Here is a 25,620-nt window from a genome sequence, read left to right as displayed (position 1 = left end):
GATTCGATTGTTAAGGACCTTTACATGTGCCCATCTTATTCTTTCAAGTTTTTTTATACTCCACCACAATGTTTTTTTCCTGCAGAACTGCACATGCAGCTTCTAAAAGAAAAAGAAAAGAAAATTACAGCTGCTTATCGTTTTTACCCAAAATACCCCTTATATCCAAAATTGTTTCGTAATATTTATTTTTCAGTAAATAGATTTTCACATAAATTGGTATCTTTTAATTAAGAATTTGTTTTATTTTTGTATGGTAACACATGACAGCAAATAGCAGTGCAAGTGAAATTTCAAATAATCGCTCCCACTAAAGAGAGAAAAAAATTCCACTAATCCCTTTATTTTGTCAACACGCAAATTTATCAAAATTAGTGGATTATATAGCGGAGATAGTCCTTCTTCCAAATCATTAACATTATCACATTTAGTGAGTGCTGTTCATCTATTTGATGGTCAATTTTTTAATTTTTTTAGTTTTAAATAGCTACCAGTAAAAAAATAGATTCTAATATTTTTTAATTAATTTTAGTATTTTTAATAATCGATAGTTTATTAATTATTAAGTAAATTATTATTCCTAAATAATTATTTTTACATAAAATAACTAATTATTTTAATATAATTTAATTGATTTATAATATAAAATATAGCAAAAGAATTGTATTTTTCATGATCATTTAATATATACATACTCCCTGTATTACTGTTAAATAAATATTTTTATTTTCATCCACTAGCAATTTTCTACAGTATTATAGATATACATCATGTAAGTATAAAATAAATTTGAAATGGGGACTGGTTTGTACATACTTCCAATTTGAGATGATAAAATAGAAATAAATGAGATACGCCGCCCCAATAATAAATGGAGAGAGGTGAGAAGAATATGAAAATCATTAAGACCGAACATCCTTCGACCAATTAATAAACTAAGTTCGTCACAAACGGTCAAACACTAAGGTATCTATGTCAGCTTGCCCTACCTTCGCACTTTCATTTTCTCCCTCTCTCTCACGTTCCCTACAAAATACTTCATTTTTGTTTCTAGTCCCTTAACTTTCTTCTATTTACTCACATCACCTAAACTTAATCTTTCTTTTATAATAACAATCGACAAGCCACAATTAATAGCACAAATTGGTACAAAACCTATAAATGAGAGAGAAACAAGCAAAGCTCTAATGGACTCGCATTAGAAGTTGAGATGAAATGATAAAAATTCTGAAGTTTTAATTTCAAATCTTAAATATAAAATAATTTTAAATTTGCGGGGGTTTTACACCAAACAAATTTGAATTGGCTAATTTATGCCTGAATATTGAGAGTATCCATAACAACTATAAATTTTAATGAACTAACATTTTTTATAACGTTTAGCAAATTACTTAACTTCAATACAAATTTGGTCATTTTGAATTAATTGGCCGCGGCCGACAAAAAGGTAATTTTCAAACGGCGCTTTTTAGATTTTGACAACAAAATTGTTATGTTATTTGAGATTTCTTGAGCTCATTTTGAAAAGAAATGCTCAAATTTTAGTTACATAATTGGTTTGTACTAATTTTGTTATCCATTTTTAATCGTATTTTACGAAATTAGATTATAAGAAAAAAGATTTAGAACATGGAGCTACCAATCGAGAATACACTAAATTCAGGGACCTATGAGTAAATATAATTAACATATAAACAGAAATAAAAAGGACCAAAAGACCCCCATTCTGATGATCTCAACCTGCCAATAATGTCCACTCGCGCCTATTTGGCAAGTGAAATAGAAGAGTTGTGTGTTGTTACAATCATGGGCACCAGCTCATTTTTTCCATTTTTCAGTTTTCGTATTAAAAATCAAACCTTTTTAATTATTTAAATTGGACACTATCACCAAATTGTAGCACAAGAAAGAGGATGAAGATGATGAATTGACACAGAAGAAAAAGAAAGCTTAAGTGGGACCCACGCGTATTTAAACCCCTGATTTTGGGAGCCTGTGACTAGAGGTGTAAACGAGACGGGCCGCTAGTTAGTTATTCGAAATTGACTCGAAAAAACTCGAGGTCGAGTGAATGTACGGACTAAGAAGATTCTTGTGACTCGCAGTCTAGATGGACCTAAACCAACTCCATACAGCATAAAATATAATAATAATTTATATTTTTATTATATTAATTTTTTATTTCTATAAAATTAAGCATATACCATCCTCATTGTTTTTTTTATTTTTTAGTAAAAAATTTAGAATACATCATATACTGCTTGAGCTTCATCTTGAATTTGAATTAAGCCTGTTCGAGTTCGAGCTAGATTTTGACCTAGCTCGGACTCGGCTCGGCCTTTTATACCCCTACCTGTTACTAATTTCATGAAAAATTCTAAAATTCTACATTTTATTAATTTTTTATTATTATTACTATATATCCCGATCTTTTGCATTTTTTTTATATAAGTGCAATATAAAAACGTGACGTCATATATTTCAAATTTTTATTTTGTTGTATATATATATACTAAGTGTCTTATACGGTAATGTTTTGATCATTCACGAGGTCAATTACATTTTTTTTATGAAAGATAATATATAAAACACAAACCGGCTTATAAAATAAGAAAAATAAAAAATTGAGACATATAATGAGATATTTTTTAAATTGTGCTTAAATCGAATAAAACGCAAAAAGTGTGAGTATAATAACAATAATCCTCCTTCTTTTTTTTCAATATTGTATTTCTCATTTGAGTGTAATATTTCTGATAAATCATACTGTGCATTGCTATTTGTAGTTACTACAAGAAAAATTCAACAACAACCAAACGTGGCTTACATCTGTATTTTCATGTAATATAGTATCACCATTAATCTTCCCCACTAACTTTTGCTTCACTTTTAAATTTTTTCTGTTTTTATGAATTTTTTTATAGCTTCTCTCCATCTCTTGTAAGAAAAAAAAAAAAATCAGTTGCATTGTCTGAAAAAACAGTTGCAAATTTTTGTTGGTTTATTAGATTTAAAGAAGATTTTATTTTTCAATAATATTATTTTGTTCTTTAGTCTGTTGTTTTATCTCTTGTTTGATTCTGGTTCATCTTGAAGATAAAGCTCTGAAGTTGCTGTTCTTGGATTAGATCCATTTCTTCTGGTATGAAAAAAAGTTGGTTTCTTGATTGTTTTTTTACACTTTTTATTGTTAAAGTTTTGTTCTTTTAAAAGATATGTAAATGTTAATTTATTGATTAATGTATTGTTGTTTGTTGGTTTGTTTCTATAAAGCTGTAGAGGAGAGAAAAATTTCATCTTGATTGATTGAAAGTGAAATTATTGTGCTGAGTTATTTTATGAATTTTTAAAGAGTTTGTGCAATTTCATCCTTTTTTTTAGGCATTTATGTAATTTGATGGCTTTTTCTTATGATTTTTTGCATTATGATATTGAATGTCTGAGTTTTCTATATCCTAATGTGAAAAAATGCAGTTTCTGTGTTATTTTTCATTTTATGAGTGATTTGATCCCTAATTGCAATTTGTTTATTCTATGTCATTATGATCAATAAGAAACTATTATTTTGATTTCTACTTGGTAAATTTGGGATGTTTAGCATTGTTTTTTGCTCTTTAATTTCTTGTTTCAGACAAAAAAAACTAGAGTAAAATCAATTTTTTAATAGTGCTTTGTGCTATTTGTTGCTGTATTCAAGTCTAAAATGGATGCTTGTGCTCAACTTTCTATAGTTTTATCTCTATGCATATTTGTAGTTGTTGATGTTAATTGTTCATTTGCATTTTCAGATGATGGAAACAAAAGTTTTCTGCCATTAGTCATGCTTTATTAGGTTCAAAATGGAAGATACATTTGCTGATGCTCAGAACGGTGGCTATTCTCACGAAAACTCACCATCTCACGGCTTTAACGATGACGAGGGGTTGCAAGGTCACGATGAATCACATTGTTCGGAATCAAAATCTAAAAAGTTGTTGAGGAAGGTAAATTCACAAAACACTCTTGTTTTAAAAGTTAAGCAATTGCAACGAAGTAAAACTTACATCAAGGAATCAGTTCTTCGAAGCATCCGTGTTTTGGATAAATGGATTCCGAAGCATGTGGTAACTGTAGATGAGAAATATCTTCGTCGTTGCCTAGAGCTTATTCATACTAGTGCGTCGAAAGAATCCACTCGTAACGTCTCCATGAACTTGGGATGGGGAGAAATGCAAGTTTTGTCTAATGGCTCGAGTCCGGCTAAAATAACGGGTGGAAGTACGTGTGATTTTGCTAGGTTTCATTTTGATTGCCCATTGGCATCTGAAGATGGGAGTGTGATCATTAGGCCTGCAGGACACTGGATTGTAGGCTCCATCATGGGTAGCAATAGTATGGTAAATATACTCAACAGCCCTTTGTTTCGCAAATATGGTGCATATGATGGTGATGGCGATGGTGATGCCAATTTTGATAAAACGAGCTTCAACGATGTCGATGGATGTTATGATTTTGTGAACTCTCCAAGTGTATTAACTAATTATTCGGCTAACAAGCTATATAATGAAGAATCAATTTCAGGAAAACAGAATTGTAAATCCGAGAATATGCACGATAGGCCGTTTTCTGTGTCAAGTACAAACTCTACATGTTCCGATCAGTCTTCTTCCTCGCTCTCTGCTACGGTTACTCAAGGAATGCTCCAATGCACATGGGAGGACGACGGCCCACATTTTGTTTTCTCTCTAGATGATCAAAAGGTGGTTTATGTGGCTAACTTGTGGAATGTTGAACAGGCGGATGATGATAAAACTGTTGATTATACGTATCTATTCCATATACGAAGGACTGGCCAAAAGGAACATGAAGTACATGATAATGAATATCGCCTTGTCGGTAAGATGAAGGTATCAACTTCTTTTACCCTCTGCGCGAATAATTCCAAAATCATGGAGAGAGAGTTTGTTTTGTTTGTTGGTAATGAAAATTTTATACAAATGCAAAATTCAAGCTATGACATGAGGAAAAATAAGGGACTGTCGAAAAAGGTAGCGGAAGTATTCCGGACTAGTCAATCCATGAAGAAGAGAACTATTTCCAGAATGACTGAATCAAGTGTCATTCCAGAGAGTTGTTCTTGGGAGCCACTTCAAGATGCAAATCTCCTAGAAAATCAGCTTCCTCCCAATCTCGAAATGGCTGCAATTGTTGTGAAGGACCATATTCGTGAGAATCGTCCGGAGAAGGGCGGAGGTTGGGGTTTAAATTTTCTCAAGAAATCAAGTGAAAAGCAGACAACTGATTTGACAGAATCCTCGCAATCTTGCGAACGAAATACTGGTGACTGCTCTACAAGCATGGATATACTACTTCCAGCCGGTCTTCATGGCGGTCCGAGGACCAGAACTGGTGGTCCTTCTAGTCTCATCGAAAGATGGAGATCAGGCGGATCCTGTGATTGTGGTGGCTGGGACCTAGGGTGCCCATTAACCGTGCTTAAGAGCAGACTGAGTAACAAAGAAGACGGAGAGTGCAAGTTAATTGATTTAATCGCAAAGGTATGCCAATTTCATGCTATGCTCATATTAGGTCTGAAAATGGTCAATGCTGTTGGACACATAATTGCTCAAAGAAATGACTTGCAGAATTTGGCCTTAATCCATATGTTCTCACAAATTTTGTAGCTTCTGAACTATGCTATATGTTTCAGAACTCGTCATATTTTGCTTCAGGAAATCACTCTATATTTCAAGTGCATACTCAGTGTTATATTTTCCGTCTAAAAGATCGTATCGTCGAAAGTTTTTCATAAAGTTTTTAGCATTGTGTAGTTACTGGTTTGAATATTTACTTTTATGACATACCAACATCAATGACCATTGAATATTGAGATCATATTTCTGTGTTACGACTGTTTATGCATTGAGTTCATAACAATCCGACTTGAATTTTCAGGGTTCAGAAAACAGCGCGCCCCCATTGAGGATGGTCAATGTGTATGATGGATTGTATTTTGTTCATTTCCAGTCAAAGTTGTCAGCGTTGCAATCTTTTTCAATTGCAGTCGCTTTTATTCACACCCAGAGTCCGATTCTCCAACCAGAAAACGTACAGGATATGAAGTAGCAAGATTCCGCGTTGAAGTTGATAACTTGATATAGCTGTTGTAACACTTGGTGTAAGTTAATTGTTAAGTAGTTATACATGAATTTAGATGTCAATTTTGATTAATTTGTTTGTGTAGTGCTAGATTATAGATCTCTTGATTCTTGATAGTGATTGGAGATTATTTTCCTCTGATTTTTAGATGAGAAGACTCATGTAATGTAACCTACCCTGTTTTGATTGAGGTTGTAAAAAAAATGTAACAATTTTTTTAATGCAAATGGAAATGCTTATGCCCTTTAGTATGCCTCCATTGCTTCTGTACATTTTCTGTATTAACTTCTAATCAAATTGCTCATCATGGCGGATGAGCTTTTCATTTACGAGACTTCAATTATTTGCTTTTCATGGTACGTATATATCTCTATTACTGAAGTAAACGGGGCGGAAGATAAACAATACAAAAACTTTATTCTATAAGAAACTTTTAGAAGAAAAAGATTAAAAGAATGTTGTGTAATATTGGATACAGATTGGTACAACAATCACATGATGCAGACCTCTCACCTTCAACCAACAGCTCTCGAATTCCCCTTCCCGGCTTCTGAAGACTATAGGGTTCCAGTAAAATAAGTATAGGGTTCCGGTACGATTCCAAAGACGAGAAAATCCCCTGAAGAGAACAAACTATTGAGTAATTTTCCTTTTAGTGTATTTGTGCTTGAACAGAATACTAGTTGGTACAATCAAATCCCTGGCAAATGGATAGCCAGATTACAAGAACCAGAAGCAACAAGATCCCCAGAACAACCAGTTTAATCTTCATGTTTTGATACCACATTTTTCGCCGGATTTGTGTTCCCTGTTTCTTGTATGCTTGGGCCTGAGTTTGGCAACACACAAACCAGCCAAGTAATTCAGAAGTTAAAACTATCAAAAAAAAAATACTCTACGCGAATGATCACTGAGCCTACCTGATCATGTAAAGTCTCCGTCTTGTCGGCAAGAGTCGTTATGGCTTCACCTCTATCAATAACCTGAAAGATAAGGATGAGATCTTAGATTAGCTGCTTCGGTAGGCATTAATAAATTAATCAGTTTAAGTCACTAACTTCATAGACATTGTAAAACGTTCCAACATTTTCAATTTACCGTAACCACGCCATTCACTAAACAAAATTTTTAATTGACTCTTGGTCTACATTAAAACTTACTGCCCCACACCTTCTAAGACACCAATTTCAACATGAAAATTATCATCCTAAGCAATTTATCTGAATAGCCAACAAAGAATACGTAGCTTAAGATCTTCATTTGACATATTGATAACAGTAATCCACATCTAGCTTTTAATTTTCAACCCCCTTGTCTAAAACATGTGATGAAAAGTGAAACATTATCCTTAAGGTTGTTAACGAGATCATGTCTTGGCACTTACGGGCCTACCTTGTCAATATTCCCTAACATAACACTCTTAACTTCTGAAACTTGAGCCTTCACTTTCAAAAGCTTTTCTATTTCTTCAGCATGATCAATAATATATTTCATGTGCTCTTTCATAATCGGCCTGAAAAAAATAAATCATACTACCTTTAAGTTATACAAATTACAATTAGGTACATGATAGATTTCTGTAAATAAACATACCCGAATTCTTTGTTGAGACTTTTGGCAATTGCTGTGTCTGCTTTACCGCCCCCATATCTATTCTTAAAGTCCGCTTTCATGCGTTCCAAAAATGCAATAGAGATCTGCTTGCTAACAGATTCTTTTGCAACAACACAATAAGCTGCAAACAGCAGAAAGCACAATGTGAATATCCAGAAGGCATTGAATTTTGTCTCGTTATGTACCTATTTGTATGCCGAAAAGATCACAAATATAGGAAAATAGCGCATTTACAAGTTTATAAGTTACAACTATTCAGTATATCAATAATGATTTCAGCTACGATTGTGTAATGACAACTAAAAACACTCAAAATATATAGCAGCATGGAAAAAGTAAAAACATGAAGCTAAACCAAACATATTAACTCATCAAATCTTCAAAATCTTAAACGACAACTAGAGATATAAGAATTTGACACTTAGCCTTCAAAAGAACATTGCCTTAATCTTCTAAGACTCTCTGCTGGTAATAAACTAGATGTTGGAAAAGATGTAGCCTAGTGCAATCCTATAATATATCATCAAATTCAAGTCCTTAACCAAGGTTGCTTCTAAGGAATCCTTTTGATCAAATTCAAGTCCTTAACCAAGCTAAGTTTCTATTTTTTAGGATTTCCAAGAGGACTTATATCTAGAATTTAGAACCGTACATCCCGTCAAGGACAAGGACTACAGCCAGTTATTTTGAAATTAATTCAGATGGGAACCTTTTCCCCAAACTTCTCAGCCAGAAACATGTTTGGTAAGAGTTTGATGCAAAAGAGTTATCCTCTTCCATTCCCGGAAAAATTGAAAAAGTCTTCTACTAGCAATTTGTATAATCGACTAATCGTTATGATCTGCACTCAACAAACCTTTAAATCTCGAGAATACACTCTTTGTTTTTGTCAACCAGGGAGTAGTAACTTAAATCCAAAGCACAGGACATTTCAATGTAATACCAAACTCGCTCCAGTGCGTATTGGCAGATTCCATTCTAATTCTGTTCTACAGCTTAACAGCAGCATTAAAACTATTTAAGTTTAATTACACAACTAAACTAGCCTGTGTCAACATCTATTTCTTTGTGCTTCATTTTTTAAGGTAAGTTTTAAGTCATAATTCCTCAAAACATAGGTAAATGCTGAAACAAGAAACACCGAAAATGGAAAAACCATACTTTTATAAGAATAAGTTATAAACATAGCATTTCGGAGTTTCAGACGTGTTTCCAAAAACAGAACCGAGACACCTGCAAGGTAAAACTCGACAAGTTTCCGTGCAACATAGCCTCGAAAAACATACATGACAATGCAAGTTTCTTCCAATTACGTTCCATAAGCACAGCAACATATAAATTTCATCACATAATATGCTTTTTTTTATCAGTTTTTAATGCTCGATCGGCACATAAGCAAACAATATTAAAAAAAGCTAGACTTGCATAAAGCAAATTAAACACAGTTTATCTAACTAGATCCATTACCTTTCAGTTATATAATTCAACTCACCCCTCTCTAGTTTAACTTAATTCTCTAAAAAACTTATTTTAAAAATAACAGAACAAAAAATGTATAAAAAAAATAAATTACCGTATCCATCTTCAACAAGAAAATTAAAGGTGTGATGGTCACAATTATAAGTAAATTTATCGTTAGAAGAAGGCAATCTTTGAAGACACTGAGCTGCGATGGCCGGAAAGTTACCGGTAAACTCTGTGTACTCTGCTAATATCATTGTCCCTCTCGCTACAAAGCTGTAAATGAACGATTCTTGACTCATTTTTTTCAACTGAGCCAACTCGGTCCGAGTTGATCAAATTGAGAGAGACAAGGATTTTGCAGTGTTCAGACAGAGAGAGATGGATTTCGTACGTTAGTGTTTTGTTAAGGCGTGTTTGGGTTTAGATTATTACTATCTTTGATTGGAAGAAAGAATATAAAGAAATTAATTAAGAAGTGAAATAATTTATACTAATTAAATTAAATTGGATAGTTTAAGAATTGTCTTTGACTTTGTTTTGACGGAGTAAATCTTAGACTGGGTATTTGCTTTGGATTTGGCGGCGTTTATTTAATAAAAATGAGGGACCAAATGACTAATTTGACCAGTGTTTTATTTGAATAATTTATAATGAAGGGGGTATTTAGTAATTTGGAACATATAATTATAGTTTAGTGTAGTTAATTAATCCAAGAATGTGAACGGAAAGAAAAAGGAGAACGGCCTGAATCCGCGATTTCATGTCTTTAAACATAATGTTTTACTCTTAGCATTAGCTTTACTTTTCTAATTCATCTATAATTTTTTTAATATTTTTAAGAGATAGAATTATTCTATGTTAATTGTCAGCGAAGATTAACGGAGATTAATTCTAATTCATCTATATAAATAGTACTTCTATTTAATACATATGAGGTTGTCGAGCTGAGTTATAAAGTGTTTACGTCAGATTCATGTTCATTTGAATTTTGAATGAGGTGTTTATGTTCGATTCATTTAAAAGGTGCTCATTTTTTATTCCCATTCAACTTGTGTTCGTTACACAAGCTTGACTCGTTTAACAATTAAACAAACCAAACAAAAAGAAACCGCAAAGCAAACGCGCAAGAGTTTTATATTAACTACGTAGTGTTAATAAGTTAAAACATTTATTTTGCCCGTAAGGGTTTGGTCTAGTGGTCTAAGTATCAGCCATCTGGACGCCAAAGGTCGCGGGTTCGAACTCCGGCTACGCCCTTTCTTAATATGGAGTGGTTGAGGTTGGATTGCTGTCTATTATAGTCCGGAATTACCAAGTACGTGGGCTTGCGGGCGGTCCACATCCCGTGGTTTAACAATGATATTGAGTTTCGGCTCAGTAGAGTGAGTCCTCGTCACAAAAGAAGAAGTTAAAACAACATTTTAAATTTAACTTAACTATGGATTAGCTCGCAAATTCTTAATCAAACTTTATTAAAATTCAGTTCACGAATTCTTTATCAAATTCATATATGAGTCACTTCACGAACTCTTAATCAAACTTCTATACGAGTCTACTCTTGAACTCTTTATCAAGTTCATATACGAGTCAGTTCATGAACTCTTAATCAAACTTCTATACGAGTCTGTTCGTGAACTCTTTATTAAGTTCATATACGAGCCAGCTCACGAACTTTAATTGAATTTATATACGAGCTTGTTCACGAACAAATAAATTAGCTAATATATGAGCTGTTCGCAAACAAAAACGAGCTAAACGGCATTGTGTTCGTATTTGGCTCATTTAAATAAACGAACATAAACTCAAGTTCGAACTCGGTTGGTTTAAGATATGAACAAACACGAACCAAGCTCTTATCGAGTCGAGCGCCGAGCTGCTCGTGAGCAACTTAAATTTAATATGTGCGATAAAGTTTTTTAATCTTTTTAATAAAAAATAATTTCACCTTTTATCTTAGCATAAAAGATCAAAATTGTTAAGTTTGTAGTTTTTGGTAGATAAATTCACAACTTTTAAAACTGTGTTATTTTACACCCTAATATTGAATTATATTGAGTTATGGTGCAAAATAATCAAACTCTTATTTAGAATAAATAATATAAGTGGTGTATGGACTTTTCCATATTTTTTACTTTAGCGTATGAACTTTTATTTATTTTATATCAGTAGTATCAAATGAGTATTTTTATTTATTTTCCTCCCATCACCGAATTACTAACAAGATTAAAAATTAATTTTAATTCCACTGATATGATTTTTCATTATAATTATATATATTTTTTTGACTGTCATTTTAATTATATATAAGTGTACCATTACACACATTATTATTATTATTATTATTATTACTTTTACTAATATGATACATAAATTTATGTAAAAACAATAGTTTTTTTTAACTTTTAGCACATCAAATGATCGGAAACCGGCTAGACTGAGATATTGATTTGAAAGATTAAAAGTTCAAACACCAAAGTTTTCAAAAAATTCAAATATCGCTAATACATTTTTTTTTTGTAAAAAAAAATTATAATTTCATACTGACTTAAGTGGCAATTTGCCTTCTCAACTTGTAAGCGACGGGCAATTAACATGCAAATTAATTTTATGGGCAGTCAATCACGAACTTGGTGATTATGGACAATTAATCCGATTTGGCAAATTAGTTTACAAATTGAAAGGGCAAATTGCCAATTTAGGGGACAATTAGCTTATAAGTTGAGTGGACAAACTTCCAAAATGGAGTTAACTACCCATAATCATTAAATTCATACCTGATTTGCCTACATAGTTAATTTATGTGTTAATTGCTCATTACTTACAAGTTGAGGGGTTAAATTGCTACTTTTAAGTCGATCAATTTTTTTGTTTTATCATTTGCACAAGTGGGAGGTTCAATTATTGTGAGTGAAATTTATCAAGTGAGAAAGTTATGGAGGTGGAAGCTTAAATTAAAACTCCTGTATTACAGTATTGCCCGCTCAATTCAAATCCCAAACTTTTGAATTTGAGTTTTAGTTAACGTTATCGATAAACGAAGATCTTCATCCACTTCTGAACTGCCACCAACAACTGACAACGTTAAATAAATAAAAAACATCTTCATCAATTCCATCGAACAAACAAAACCCTTTTTTTTTATTAACTTGGATTTTTATTTTCAGTTCACCGGAAAAAATGGCAAATTCCGACTCATTAACTCCTCCTCTTCCTTCTCCGGCGCCTCTTGCCCCTGTAATTTCTCCATTCCTTTACTTTTTAATTTAATTTTGATTTTACAGATCTGTTTATTTTTAGCTGTTAATCTCAGGATTAATTTGTTTTGTTAATTTAGTTGATTACTTTTTTTTATGTTTATTGTTGTGTAATTGCAGAGAAAGGAGAATGTAACTCCCATTGGCTCCAAGATCGCGGTATTTTACTCATTTTTTCGCTCTTTAAATTTTTTAATTTTGTTTTGTAAAATAGTTTATTTAATGTTTTTTAGGAATTAAATGAATCGAGAACGGAACTTTTCAATAGAATTCAAGGTTTAAAACAGGTATTATTTTAAGTTTTTTTTAGTGTTTTTTAGATTTCTGGATTTTTGACTTGGTTAGGGTTTGATTCAGTGATTTATTAACTTGTGTTATTGTGGTTTATTAGGATTTACAAGGTTGGAGAACAAAGCTAGACACTCAAGTCACCATATATCGCGAGGTAACGGAAATAAGTACTTTATGTTTAGTAATTTTGTTTTATTTGTTTATGTTCTTTTGCATTTTTTGTTTGTTTTAGTACATTTTAATTTTGCGTTCTGACTATTATGTGATATGGCCTTTTACATTACATGGATTCTTGTCTTACTGATATGATCATTTCATGATCTCTGTTAACTATAGTGTTGATCAGTTGAGCCGGATAATCTGACCGACTGAAATACCAAAGCCAAATCGATTTTAATGAAGGTTGAAATGACAACTTGTAGCATAACCTTTCTTAAAAAATTTTGAGTTAATTGATTGATAATTGTTGATGAGCTGGTAAGACCAGCAGTATACTATATATATGGTAGCTCGCGGACTACAGTGAGGCAACTTTGAGCTCTTTACTCATTTAGATAGTGAGACTGAGTGGCAATTAACGATGGTGTGGGATCTTTACTGTCGAATGTGTTATGTATATTAATGTTATTCTCAAGATGAATGTAATCATTTATCTGTGATTAAGCACATCATGGCTGATGCAGCCAAAAGATATGAAGAAAGTAGATGGAAACTTTTCCATTTCAGTTTAATATAAAGCTGGTGATTCCGTGGACCTTTTTGTAGGTCGATTTGAGCCAGATCAGGAGGTTTTAGTTAAATTAATAAGGAGGATAAAAGTTCATAAGGCTTGGAACCTGAAACTCTTTATTGGTAAATATAGAGTTGTGTAAAGCTGGGGTGAGTTTGGTGGGTGATTACTCCAGTGTTGTCTTTGATGTGATTTAGTTGAAATGCCTCTCATTCTTACTTGAAGGAATATTTTGATTCTATTATTGCAATAGAATTTTTTTTAACCCTGCTAAATCACTTTCTTTGTGCTTAGATTCAAAATAATTTGATATTTTCTGAGTTGCACTTCCCTCTGTTATTGTCACGGATGACTTTACCTCTCAAACACGCTAAAGTTTATGATTTTTTTTCTTTTATGATGATTTTAAAGACGGTTTTCATTCCTACATGCTTTCCTGTGTGCTCTAACTATTGACTTTAAGCTGCATAAAAAATTTCAAGCACATTAGAGACATAATGAATCAAACATTCTTTTTTAACTCCTCTTGTATATGTAGGAGCTAACACAATTGAAAAAATCATTGAATACGGAGGTGGAGCAACTTCGATCAGTGAGTATTGATTTCTGCAAATCATTTAGATTTTCTTTCCGTCTATTTTCTTGGTCTAATTATATCTTTTGGGAAACAAAGGAATTTCAAGAGCTCAGGACGAACCTCCAGCAGCAACAAGAAGATGTTACTGTTAGCCTAAAAAATATGGGGGTAACTTAAGTTTTCTTTTGCTTGCTGTCTTCTATGCTTTTGGACATTAACACAAACTCCTAAATTGACATCTTCTGTGAATTTTTGCAGCTTCAGGATACCACAGGAGTTGCTAAAGAGGTCCAAGAATCTAAGGTTGAAGTGAAAAATGAAGCACACGTTTCGACTGAGGAGGAACACGAAAAAGTAGCCGAGAACTAGGCAGTTTTTGGTCTTTCACATTGCAGGCGTGAGTAAAACCTGCAACTGTTTAGATATCTAGCACGACTACATAGGAACTCTCATCTGAATTCCATACTGCTAAATGTATGTGTATTATTTAATTTGGAATAATTATCATGAAATTTTGAATCTTCAACATTATTTGGATATGCTTAGTTAAGATGTTCCGATCATAAAACTGTCGTTTCAAAACGTGACATCTTCCTCACCTGCTATGCTGCTATCAGACCGATAACTGGTGGTGGTAGCAGAGTTACCTAAGTCTAGGGAAATTGCAACAGTTTATGCATGGCTGGTAAAGAGGTTAGTAGCAGCTTCAATCTACCTCATTATTTTTACAGAAAGTTAGGTTAAAATTAAACAATAAAGAGTCATTTCAGTCCTTGAACTTGTGAGACGGATCCATAAATAAGGTTAATTATACCTCTATTCATGTGTTTTCAGTGTGTAAAGAAAGCAACCATGGAGATTAAACACAAACATGTTGGAATTGATACAAAATATTAAATGAAAAATAAAAATATATTGCAATTTGCGTAAGATATTAAATAAAAACATTTTTACATTGGCTTTTTATGCGCTTTGAAAATATGAGTAGACTGGTCATATCTTTTAGAGTTTTTTTAACTAAATTGTCGAAACATATCAAAAACCCGGCCTACAAGTTTAAGGAACGGAATGACCTTTTGGTCTTAAAAAAAATGATGCAAGTATTGGGGGAGTTATGATTGGTTGCTGTTTTTAAAAATAAATGAACAAAATCAAGAAAGTACTAGCAATCAATTGAATGGGCATGAGAGAAGAGAAGGCCATAAATTCTCAACTTGCAAACATAAAAGCAATTGTGAATAATGATGTGCCTTGTCTATCAAGCATTAATGTTCACATAGTTCCAACACAAAACCACTCCAATCTTAAGTAAGTTTCTGTACTTTCCAACTGAGTTGTTGCCATTTAAAATTACTCTTCATGATGATAATGATGGCAATCCATTTTCCACCCATGAGTTTTTTCTTCAATTTTTCAACTTTCAACTTCTAGCTTCAGCAAAAGTTATGAATTTTTTATGGTTTTAACTTTTAAACCTTTTTATTTCTAGTCTCTGCAAGCAAAATGTTGAGCAAACAAAGTAGCATTCCCTCCTCCGTCCACAAAAAATAGGTATGTAAAAGATTAAATCAATTTAGTTAAAAATTATACTATTTTTATTAAACAATTAATGCATTCGTCTTTTAAATATAATTAATATTTCAAAATACTCATAAAATACATACTCCCTTCATCCCATACAAATAAACAAAGTAACACTTTCACAAGAATTAAAAAATAACTAATTATAATTAAATTATTAATTAAAATGTTTCTAAAATACCCTTTACATTTTTAAAATTAATCATTGTGAATTAGTGATGTAAAACATTAAAGCCACTACATTTAATGCATATGATAATACTATAAGAACGTTAATTTTTTAACCATATTCAATCCACCACATCATTCATGAATTAATCCAGCTACATTATAAGATGTCATTTAAATGATGATAATATTACAATAAAAGGGACAATTTATTTCCATCCTTTATGGGAAGGAAGGAGGGAGTATAATCTTATTTTTAATATTGAAAGCATCGGAAATCATTAATCGTTATTGTTATTAAAGCCGCAATCAATCTCAACTAGTTGATTTTTAACCATCCAATTAAGGATATTTTAGATATTTATCTAGTTAACTAATTTCTAAAAATAGAAATAAATTTATATTTTGTGGATGGAAGGAGTATTAGATTTATATATGAGAATTTAAGATTATAAAACCTTTTTCTATATTTTATTGTTTCTTCAATTTTTTCCTTTGAACTTGTAATCGAAGGTAAAGAAAAGGGTTGTGTAAATTAGACTCAACCTGTTGCTATAACATCTCTTAAATGCTAACCATATTTTTTCCATCTTAAGTCGATGGGATTTGAATAACATTGTATAAACAGGAAGAAGAATGGTTAGCATTTAAGTCTTTTACAGTCTATTGCATTTACTATCTAACTACGGTTACTTGCCTACTTGCCTTGTTTTTACTTTTTAGCATTCATTATTCCTTACCAAAGATTAGCAAAAGCAAAATCATTAAATTGCTCTAATATGGACACTTAAAATGGATTTCTTGGTTTAAATTTGTACGAATAAAAACTTTATTGGACATTTGATTCATTGATAATATAATAATATTCATTTAATAAGGATACTCTAAATTCAAAGCAAATGCATAAAACTAAATTAAATCTAGTTACTGTTAAATAAAACAATAAAACAATAAAACATAAATACTCAAGCAGTCAATTTTTTTAGAAGTGGTCACGGTTTACGAACCGCCGGTTCCAATTCAAACCGGCAATTTATAGTTAAATAAAAAACTAAAACCGACTCAAAACCGACCCAGAACCGATTCTTCACGGGTTTGACCGGTCCGGGCTCAAACCAGGCCGTGGGCAGGACTAACTGTAATGAAGACCCACGTGTGCAGAGTTAAACAAGATTTGAAGGCAAAGATGACACCATTTACTCCTTTATTGAAAGTTTAAACCCTTTTTAAAGCTTAAAGCTACAAAATCTATGACTCACTCACACACTGTCACTGCCTCTGGCTTCTAAGTTGTAAGGTCTAAACCCTAACCAAAGCTTCTTAACACATCTCTTCCAATTGCAGTTTGTAATGGCTACACCAACATTTGGATTGGAACCTCTCAAATGCAAGGTCTGTTGTCTCTGCCCTAACCCCTGCTTAAAAAAATTTAAATATTTTTACTCTTTTTGATTGACTTTAAAAGTTTTGTGATTTTGTTTTTGCAGACATGGGACTTGAAAGTATCTATCCACTGCCAAGGTTGTAAAAGAAAGGTCAAGAAAGTTTTACAATCCATCGATGGTACTTTGTTTTTTATTTCTTGATTTTCTTGTCAACTTTTGAGAGATTTTCTGTCAGTTTCTTGATTTGTATATTTCTTGTTCTTTAGTTTCTTGGTAAAAAAAGATTTGACATGCAAATAACAGAAACCATTTTAACTTGAAAATGGACAATCTAATCTACCTCCTTTTTTAGCTTTTTTGAAATTTTAGTTTTGTTATTTAACATAAATAGTTTTTTTTTCTTTCTAATATGTATGAGTTTGTAGGTGTTTATACAGCCACCGTTGATTCACAGCAGCAAAAAGTTACAGTTACCGGCAACGTTGAAGTAGAGACTTTAATCAAGAAACTCATTAAAACAGGCAAGCATGCAGAGATTTGGCATGAAAAAGAATCAGCCACAGTAAAATCCATGCATAAGCAAACCGACCCAAATACTAGCCAAGATCTTAATCATGATCATAAGAAAGGTAGGAAAAAGTCTAATGATCAGACTGAAGGCGCAAAAAATGTCGAGAAGTCGCCGGAAAATACCACAAACGGCGTCCAGGAGTCTCCAGCAGTGAAAAACAAGAGTAGTTCAAGTGAGAGTGGAGGTAAAAAGAAGAAAAACAAAGGGGTAAATGGTGAAAATGGGAGGAATGGTTCCGGCTCAGGCGCATCGTCTGGCGGAGCTGCAGGTACCGGATATCAGACTCAAGGGGTAGGTATGGGTCAAGCTGTAGGACCAAGTAATCCTTGCCCTACACAGCAGCATTTTGTTCCATTCTCACAAGGGTTCAATATTCCTCAAGTGTATGCATCAAGTTACAGTATGTCAAACCCTAGGGAAAGTGGTGCACCTTTCTACTATGTACTGCCATCACCAGCAGCAGCAGCAGCAGCAGCATATGCAAATCCAAGTAGATATCAAGTGACTCCACTTGATTCTCTTTACTACTTTAGTGATGAAAATGTTGATGGCTGTTTCATAATGTGATTGATCTTATAGTCTATATGATGGAGGTATTATATGTGTACTCGGAAACGCTGAAACGGAAAATGTTAAACAATTAGGTATAAATATAAAGTTTTGGAGTTTCTGAAGCGTTTTTGAAAATGAAAAAAAATGTTTAAATGTAAGATTCGATAAATTTATGTGCATTATAGTTAGCGGTAGAGAAGAATTTCGGGTATTACTGCAGTTTCTAATTCTATTTGTGTCAATGGCTGCCTATTGTTCAAGTGGGGCAAAAAGCATGTCATAATCTTCAATTTTCTTTCTATAACCAATCAATTGGCCAATGGCAATAGCATCTAAAGTACAATAGGCAATTTGATTCTAATTGACATTTCAGGGCTGAGATTAAAAGAAAAACCTAGCAATCAAATTTCTATTTCTAGGCAAACATAGCATGAGACCACTGTTTACAATGTTCCGAAATGCTCTATATAGTTATCTTCAAGGCACCGTTTAGATCGAAGATTTTAAAATTTATGAATTTTATATCATAGAATGTAAAATTCATAGATTAAAGATTTTACTTGAATTTTTAATGATAATTTTAAAATAATAAAATATTTTAACATCCATAGCTCGACGCTCACTAAAAATGATGGATTTATACTTTTATATCTAAGAAATAGGATTTTAAATGCAGAATTATAGAGAATCATAGATTCTCAAAATTTGCAAATTCTCATAATTTTTATCTTACTAAACAATTGATTTTCATCTCAAATTTCTCAAACCAAACCGTGTCGAAAGAAAGTGATATTCAGGAAACAAAAAAGAATTCAAATGGTTCTGTTTTTTCTTTCCAGGCAAAAGAAGAGACAGCATAAAAAATAAAGCAGTGAATAATGAGAAAACTGTCTGTACATAATGAAATAATGAATATCTCATGATTGGTGAAGAAGCCTATTAAAAGATCATAGAATATATTTTGGTGCTATTTCGTCATTTCATTAAGGAAAAAAAAAAGCTTATGAAAGTACATTTCCAGTGGGAAAAAAAACCAATGGTGCCCATTAAGAACTTGTACAGCTATATATGATTAAGAGTAATTATCTCATGCAACATATGTGCCACGTCATTTGCGATACACGTCTCCTGCGTTGACAAATTTTATTTTCTCTATTTAAAAAATCAATGAGTCTAAAACAAAACCCACATGCTTGTAAATATGAGAGATGTGTTTAAAATAACGTGGAACATCGGTTGCATTGATAATTTCTCTACGATTAGACAAAGTACAATTTAAAAACCAATGTTGATTATTTGAGATTCCTAATATCTGTAGCAGTATATATATGCCAATATATAAGTTTAAGATCCTTGTGGGCCTAAAAGCTTGCAGAAACCAGTCAAATAAAGATATTGCAACAGAAACAGCATTAGCATGTTGCCATGTTGTTTTAATAGTAGCTCTAGCTCCACTTGCATAAGCTTAAAGGGCTGAGCTACCAAGAAGATGATATGAGGAGATATTTGTGGGATCATATTGGCATAAAAGAAGGAAAACAATAACAGAGCTGGACCATCCATTAAAAATGATTACCTAAAGAAAATAGTTTCATCTAAAATGCATAATTATTTTGGAAGAAACACCCCAAATAGCTTTTATGAAAATGGAATTAAAATTCCGGTCCATGCGCTAATTTAAAAAATACTTGAGATAATTTGGATATCATACCAAAATTGCTGAGTTTCATACAAAATAATAACCGACGTCGATATTTACAATTTGAAACCTATGAATATTCAGACATACCACTTAGGGTGGAAACAAAAAACTTCACGTAAAAAACTTACATGTATGTGGATGCCTTTGAAGTGCGCTGGTTTGTTCCAAGAACAACCACAATTACAGTTACATCATCATGATATTTCCTCCTCCTACCAGCTGGTATATTCATCAATTCTTCCAAACTAAAACCTGCACCAAGAATATTAATGTTTAAGACTTAAATGACTACCACCTTGTTTAAACGGGCCAAGTGAGTGATGCTTGCATAGATATTTACCTGCACAATCCGCAGCTCTTTCTACAAGCTGCTCTAATAGAAACTTTGCTGGATCGCCAGTGGGGTTGCTCGACATGAAAGAATGGACGAGCTTTACTGCCTCGTCATTGTCAAAGAAATCAAATAATCCATCACTAGCAACTATGACAAATTGATCGGATTCTGATATTTTGTGCATATTCATTGATGGCTCGGTTGAAATATATGGAGGACTTATGAGGTTACGAACTTGTAAAATACCCATCAAAGCATCATTTAGTTTTCTCTGCATCGAGAAACATTAAATTATTAAAAGCTAAAGTATTATCTTTGCAGACTCTAATAATCATAGATAGTACATTACCAACTTGATTAAGTAATGAGATACAATAAAATAATACTAACCTTTTTCAAGTAACCGACTCCAAAAGCTCGAGTAACCTTCAACTTCCCTTTGACTCTTCCACTATGAATTGTTGCAGGGTCATCAGGGTGCTCATTAATGAGAGTAGTTCTTTCAAATTCATTGTCAACAGTGTGACAATCAGTAAGCTGGACAGCCTTTAGTTGCTCATACCCATTAACTCCGTTTTCTGCTTTGTGTGTTGCCAATACAGCCCTACTATCACCTAAATTCAGAGTATACAAATCTGTTCCGTGAAGAAGAACAACCAAGACGCAAGACCCCACGGAAACTAGATCAGGGCGATCCTCCATTTCCTGCTCGACCATGCTTAAGAAATCGTTTTCAGTCTCACTAAGAGCTTTTTGGAGGCCATCCAAAACTTCAAGTCTAAATGAATCAGATGAAATTTTCACTTTGGAGCACACGACATTCTTGGCAGACATATACTGATTTGAATCCTTATGATTATAACTATTGTTGCCAGCCACAAGAGCATACTGAGCGGGTCCATCCAAACATAGACCACCGGAAGCTACAATATCATCCTGCTTTGATTCCCAGTCTAAAGAGCTGGTATGATATATGATGTTTTCATACAATGTCCCGGCCAAAAAATCAGCTGCATCTCTTCCATTAAACCCATCGTAGATTGAACAAAAAAGCCACCCATTTTCTTCAGAACAAACAGCTTGAACCCTGTCTTCACCGGCAGCTCCACCAGCAACTTGAACTTCCATAGTGTTAAGAAAGCCTTCGTTTCTCGAAGGAGCACTCATCGGTTTGAGATAAGAATCATATTCCGGTGGGCTTGGGGTAGACGGACTGCAACTTAAGTAAGACATGCTTCTTTGAAGAGAAGACGGCAATATGTCCAACTTGTTAAGAGATGGCGAGGAGGGAACTTTTCGGAATGAGTTAGGGGAGTCCCAGCTGGGTAGTATTTCTGTTCCTATCACGCCGTTGCAGATATTGGTATTAGCCAATGTGGCATTAGCACTTAAGGCAGCACCAGACAAGCAAGAGAAGCTACTATTCCTTGGGATTTTAGGGCTTTGCAAGGTTTGATACCCATCTGAAAGTATGTAAGAACCATCACCCTGACCATTACAATGATAACCAAAACTCACTTTAAATTCTCCTTCGCGATTATTTGAACTCGCTCCCCGCATTGTTATACCTAACATAACAGAAACAAACGCAACATCAATTCCATTAATTAAAGACAAATCTCCAATAATTTATGATTAAGTTTAAACTTTCAAGCTAGGCAGCATAGACACTTCATTCAATCAATATAATCCTGTTCCGGAAACGTTTCAGACATTTGACGTGTCGGACGCAACACTTTCATTTTTCACATAGGAAACCTTTAAATAACACAGTTTCGCCGTGTCCGAGTTCAAGTGTCCCGTTTCTCCGTGTCCGTGCTACCTAGCTTTCAAGTTAATAATATATACAGACATGTGACAGCAACACCAAAATCAGTCATCAAAAGTCCGTCAAGGGAAATTCTAAATCTAATATAGCACAAAAACTGAATTGCTGATACAGCAAATAGGTTATAAACATAGAGTTTCCCAGTTTCCGAGTTTCCGAATCCTGACTCGGAACCTCAGGACTTGACAAGTTTTCGTGCAACATAATTCAAAACTAATAGAACAATAAATTCGAATGGAAATCAATGAAAACCAACATAAAATGCATACCAAGAATAACATCAACGAAATCACCTACAATATCCGGTAAAAAAAAAAATCACCTACAATAAGAGCATAAGCAATCGATTAAACAGCTAAATAAACAAATAAACAGTCGATTGATCTTGATAACATTCGCATTAAAATCTACATAAAATTAACACGTGAAGAACAACAAACAGACGAAAAAAAACAAGACCCACCTCAAATTTATGATTTTCCAAGACACCCAGATGAAGAAATTTGTCAAAACAAGAATGTAAAATTGAATTTAAGATAGTGAAATGGTATTGAAATTGAAGTAGAAGTAGTAAAGAATCTGATGAATAGCGTACGAAAATTGGATGGCGGAGAGGAGAAGAGGAGTGGTGTGCTATAATTAGGAGTCATTGTTTTTTTTATTTAGTCCTTTTAATTTTCTCTAATTACCGATTTTACCGTTTTCTTTTCTTTTTTTCTCTCGACACCGGGAAAAAAGTAGTAGTTAAATTCTGTTTACTTGTGACAAATAGCGGATCAAGAATTAATATATGGGTAACACTATTTTCATAGCGAAGATTGACAAGGACATAGCAAGTTGACAATATTATTATCTTTTAAATATTAAAATTCATTTTCTCTTTAAAATATAAGAGGATGATTTTGTTAATATAAAAAAATTAATGACATTTTACGTCTTCAACTTGCATGTGATGATCAATTAGTACGTATTTTAATTTTACAGTTATTTTTTAGTCATAAATTTGTTTTTTTAAATCATGATTTGTCCCATTTTAACATAATAATTATTATTAGATGTGAGTAAAACTGTAAAACGCGCAAAATTAGATGTGAAAATAGGGCCAATTGATTAAGAAATTAAATTTACCATCAAATTGACTATAAGATTAAAATATGGATCAAGAAATTGCCACCTGAGAAGTAGAAATAGTTGTGAACATAAATGAAATTTCAAGTACTTATGGATCTAGAGCTAATAGCAGACAAGCATGTAGGAACAGCAAAGTATTAAACTCGAATGACATGATTACCTCATCCACCATGTGCTGAAATTCCAATCAAATTGAGCATAAAATTACTGTTTTCGATGGATTTACAAATCTGGAAGCAGATGTTAGAACCTGGCAGAGAAAATGCGTGTAATCGCAACTCTACAAGCAACAATAAAAACATATATGTAATCCAAATAGCTTTGAAGCTGCTGTGAGATTAGTCGCAGCGGAATAGCAGACAATTAATTAGAAAATTAAACTTATGGTAAAATATATAATTGAACTAAAAACAAACACAAGATTTACGTGGTTCGTCAATGACAACTCCACGGGCAAAGAAACGAGTTTTATTCACTAATAGATGAAGAATACAAAAGAACGGTAGAGATTTTTCTAATGCCAAACCCAACAATAAATCCAAATAATACTTTGGTCGTACTAATCTGCCTCACACTCTTAAATTTTACAAGCCATGAATCTTGTGTATTTATAGATTTCAAATTAGGTCTAAAGGAATAAGAAGTCATAATCATAATAGGATTTAGACTTTCTTTTCCTACACAAAGACCAATAATGACATAACTAATATCCAACACATATTAGGATAAATTACAGTCCTAAACAAATTAGAATTCTAGGAATAATCCTAACAATCTCCCCCTTGACTAGAATTCTCCTGCATCTTCAATAAATTAGAATGACAACCAAACTCCACCTTCTCCACTTCACCATAACAGGTTACTACAATTGAGAAATTCCAAACAAGCACAAGAACGTCTTGAACTTGTCAATGCAAAATGACACAATAGATAAATCAAATAACTTATCAACCAATTGGCACGCAACTGCGAATTTGTTGGCCTTGATCTTGGCAATGTCATCAGTAGAATATGGCGAAAGAGACGAAGTCGTAACTGATCCATCAATCTCATACAAACGACCAACTCTATGAGCTTTCAATAACACCACAGCATCTTTCACAATATCCAAAACCCCATTCCTTCCATAAAACGCATATCCACAAATTTCTAAAGTAGATAGAGAGATGAGATTCTTACGCTTTTCAGGAACATGTCGAACGTCGGTGAATGTTCTAACTTTTCCATCATGCATCTTGATCTTGACTAAACCAATGCCCAAAATTTGCAAGTTTGACCATTGCCCATAACTACAACTCCACTATCAACTATGTTGTAGTCGGAAAACCAATTGAAATTAGCACAAATGTGATATGAACAATCCGAATCTGCATAAAATTTTAAACTTACAGATTTCTGCTGCACTTTTGGACCAAGCCGGTTCTCTGGGTTAAACCGGTTGTAGAACCGGCTCCCCCTAAAACCTGAATCTCCACTCCAAACTGCTAACACATCTTCATGGTCCTCATCTGATTCATCTTCAACAATATTGGCTTGAACATTAGGCTTTCGGTAGTTTTTGCTTTTTGGATTTTTCCAACAATCAATCTTTAGATGCCCCTTCTTCTTGCAATAATTACAAGTGGAGTTTTTTGTGTTTCGGACACTTGTTATCATAATTTGTCTTCATGGTAGTACTGATTGTAAAGGCAGTATCAGACATCTGACTAGCATTCCCCATTAGCTCCTTATCCATTAACTCCTTCGAAAATAGGACAGATTTAACTCCCTCAACAGAAAGCGTATCATGATTAAATATTAAATTTTCACGAAATTGCTTATAATCAGAAGGTAATGAACGAAGCAACATAAAAGACAGATCTTCTTCATCATATTTAATATCCAGACTCTCCAAATCCATTATAATGGAATTGAATTCCCCAAGGTGTGTTTTTAAAGACGTACCTTCAGCCATATGGAGCATATGTAGACGGTTTTTGACAACAAGATTACTGATGAGATTTTTCTTCAAGAACTGCGCTTTAAGTTTCTTCCACAAATCCAAAGAGGATTTTTCGCGTAGAACTTCACGCAAGATATCATCAGATAAACATAGTCGGGTGGTAGATAGAGCTCTCTCATCCAAATCTTCAATCTCGTCTTCAGTCATCTTCTCTAACAGCTTCTCCTTCTCCAGTAATGCTTTTCGCAATCCAACTTGTGTCAAACAATCACGCATCTTGATTTGCCATATGACAAAACTCTTAGTGCGATCAAACTTCTCAATTTCAAATTTGGTCATAGCCATATCAGAAAATTTC

At 33.2% G+C, this 25,620-nt stretch overlaps 5 protein-coding genes across 6 annotated transcripts; 3 read left to right on the top strand and 2 right to left on the bottom strand.

Moving 5' to 3' along the window:
- Positions 1–2,732: 2,732 nt before the first annotated feature.
- Positions 2,733–6,389, top strand: LOC126667919 (uncharacterized). The gene is made up of 3 exons (XM_050361060.2): positions 2,733–3,142; positions 3,789–5,537; positions 5,935–6,389. Exons 2-3 carry the CDS (start codon positions 3,840–3,842, stop codon positions 6,103–6,105), a joined length of 1,869 nt encoding a protein of 622 aa, XP_050217017.1. The 5' UTR covers positions 2,733–3,142; positions 3,789–3,839; the 3' UTR covers positions 6,106–6,389.
- Positions 6,390–6,536: 147 nt separating this feature from the next.
- LOC126667920 (vesicle-associated membrane protein 724) lies at positions 6,537–9,644 on the bottom strand. Its single transcript, XM_050361061.2, has 5 exons — positions 9,326–9,644; positions 7,732–7,873; positions 7,531–7,651; positions 7,059–7,121; positions 6,537–6,967 (listed from the first exon to the last, which is right to left on the bottom strand). Exons 1-5 carry the CDS (start codon positions 9,513–9,515, stop codon positions 6,818–6,820), a joined length of 666 nt encoding a protein of 221 aa, XP_050217018.1. The 5' UTR covers positions 9,516–9,644; the 3' UTR covers positions 6,537–6,817.
- Positions 9,645–12,139: 2,495 nt separating this feature from the next.
- Positions 12,140–14,599, top strand: LOC126666708 (uncharacterized). The gene is made up of 7 exons (XM_050359557.2): positions 12,140–12,450; positions 12,591–12,629; positions 12,704–12,757; positions 12,862–12,915; positions 14,030–14,083; positions 14,165–14,236; positions 14,327–14,599. The coding sequence occupies exons 1-7, from the start codon at positions 12,394–12,396 to the stop codon at positions 14,435–14,437; spliced, it is 441 nt and encodes a 146-aa protein (XP_050215514.1). The 5' UTR covers positions 12,140–12,393; the 3' UTR covers positions 14,438–14,599.
- Positions 14,600–17,019: 2,420 nt separating this feature from the next.
- Positions 17,020–18,525, top strand: LOC126669604 (heavy metal-associated isoprenylated plant protein 36-like). Its single transcript, XM_050363107.2, has 3 exons — positions 17,020–17,209; positions 17,305–17,380; positions 17,628–18,525. Exons 1-3 carry the CDS (start codon positions 17,168–17,170, stop codon positions 18,338–18,340), a joined length of 831 nt encoding a protein of 276 aa, XP_050219064.1. The 5' UTR covers positions 17,020–17,167; the 3' UTR covers positions 18,341–18,525.
- A 1,476-nt stretch (positions 18,526–20,001) lies between these two features.
- Positions 20,002–22,831, bottom strand: LOC126670283 (probable protein phosphatase 2C 40). 2 transcript variants are annotated; one of them, XM_050363979.2, is made up of 4 exons: positions 22,653–22,831; positions 20,752–21,929; positions 20,368–20,632; positions 20,002–20,279 (listed from the first exon to the last, which is right to left on the bottom strand). In XM_050363979.2, exons 2-4 carry the CDS (start codon positions 21,919–21,921, stop codon positions 20,152–20,154), a joined length of 1,563 nt encoding a protein of 520 aa, XP_050219936.1. In that variant the 5' UTR covers positions 21,922–21,929; positions 22,653–22,831; the 3' UTR covers positions 20,002–20,151. The 2 variants fall into 2 exon arrangements, with proteins under 2 accessions (XP_050219936.1, XP_055960757.1); XM_056104782.1 differs by lacking the exon at positions 22,653–22,831 and adding an exon at positions 22,459–22,511.
- Positions 22,832–25,620: the final 2,789 nt, after the last annotated feature.

Source organism: Mercurialis annua, linkage group LG2 (assembly GCF_937616625.2).
Source record: "Mercurialis annua linkage group LG2, ddMerAnnu1.2, whole genome shotgun sequence".
In the NCBI taxonomy this organism is placed as follows: domain Eukaryota; kingdom Viridiplantae; phylum Streptophyta; class Magnoliopsida; order Malpighiales; family Euphorbiaceae; genus Mercurialis; species Mercurialis annua.
This window is presented reverse-complemented; position numbering and strand designations above follow the sequence as displayed.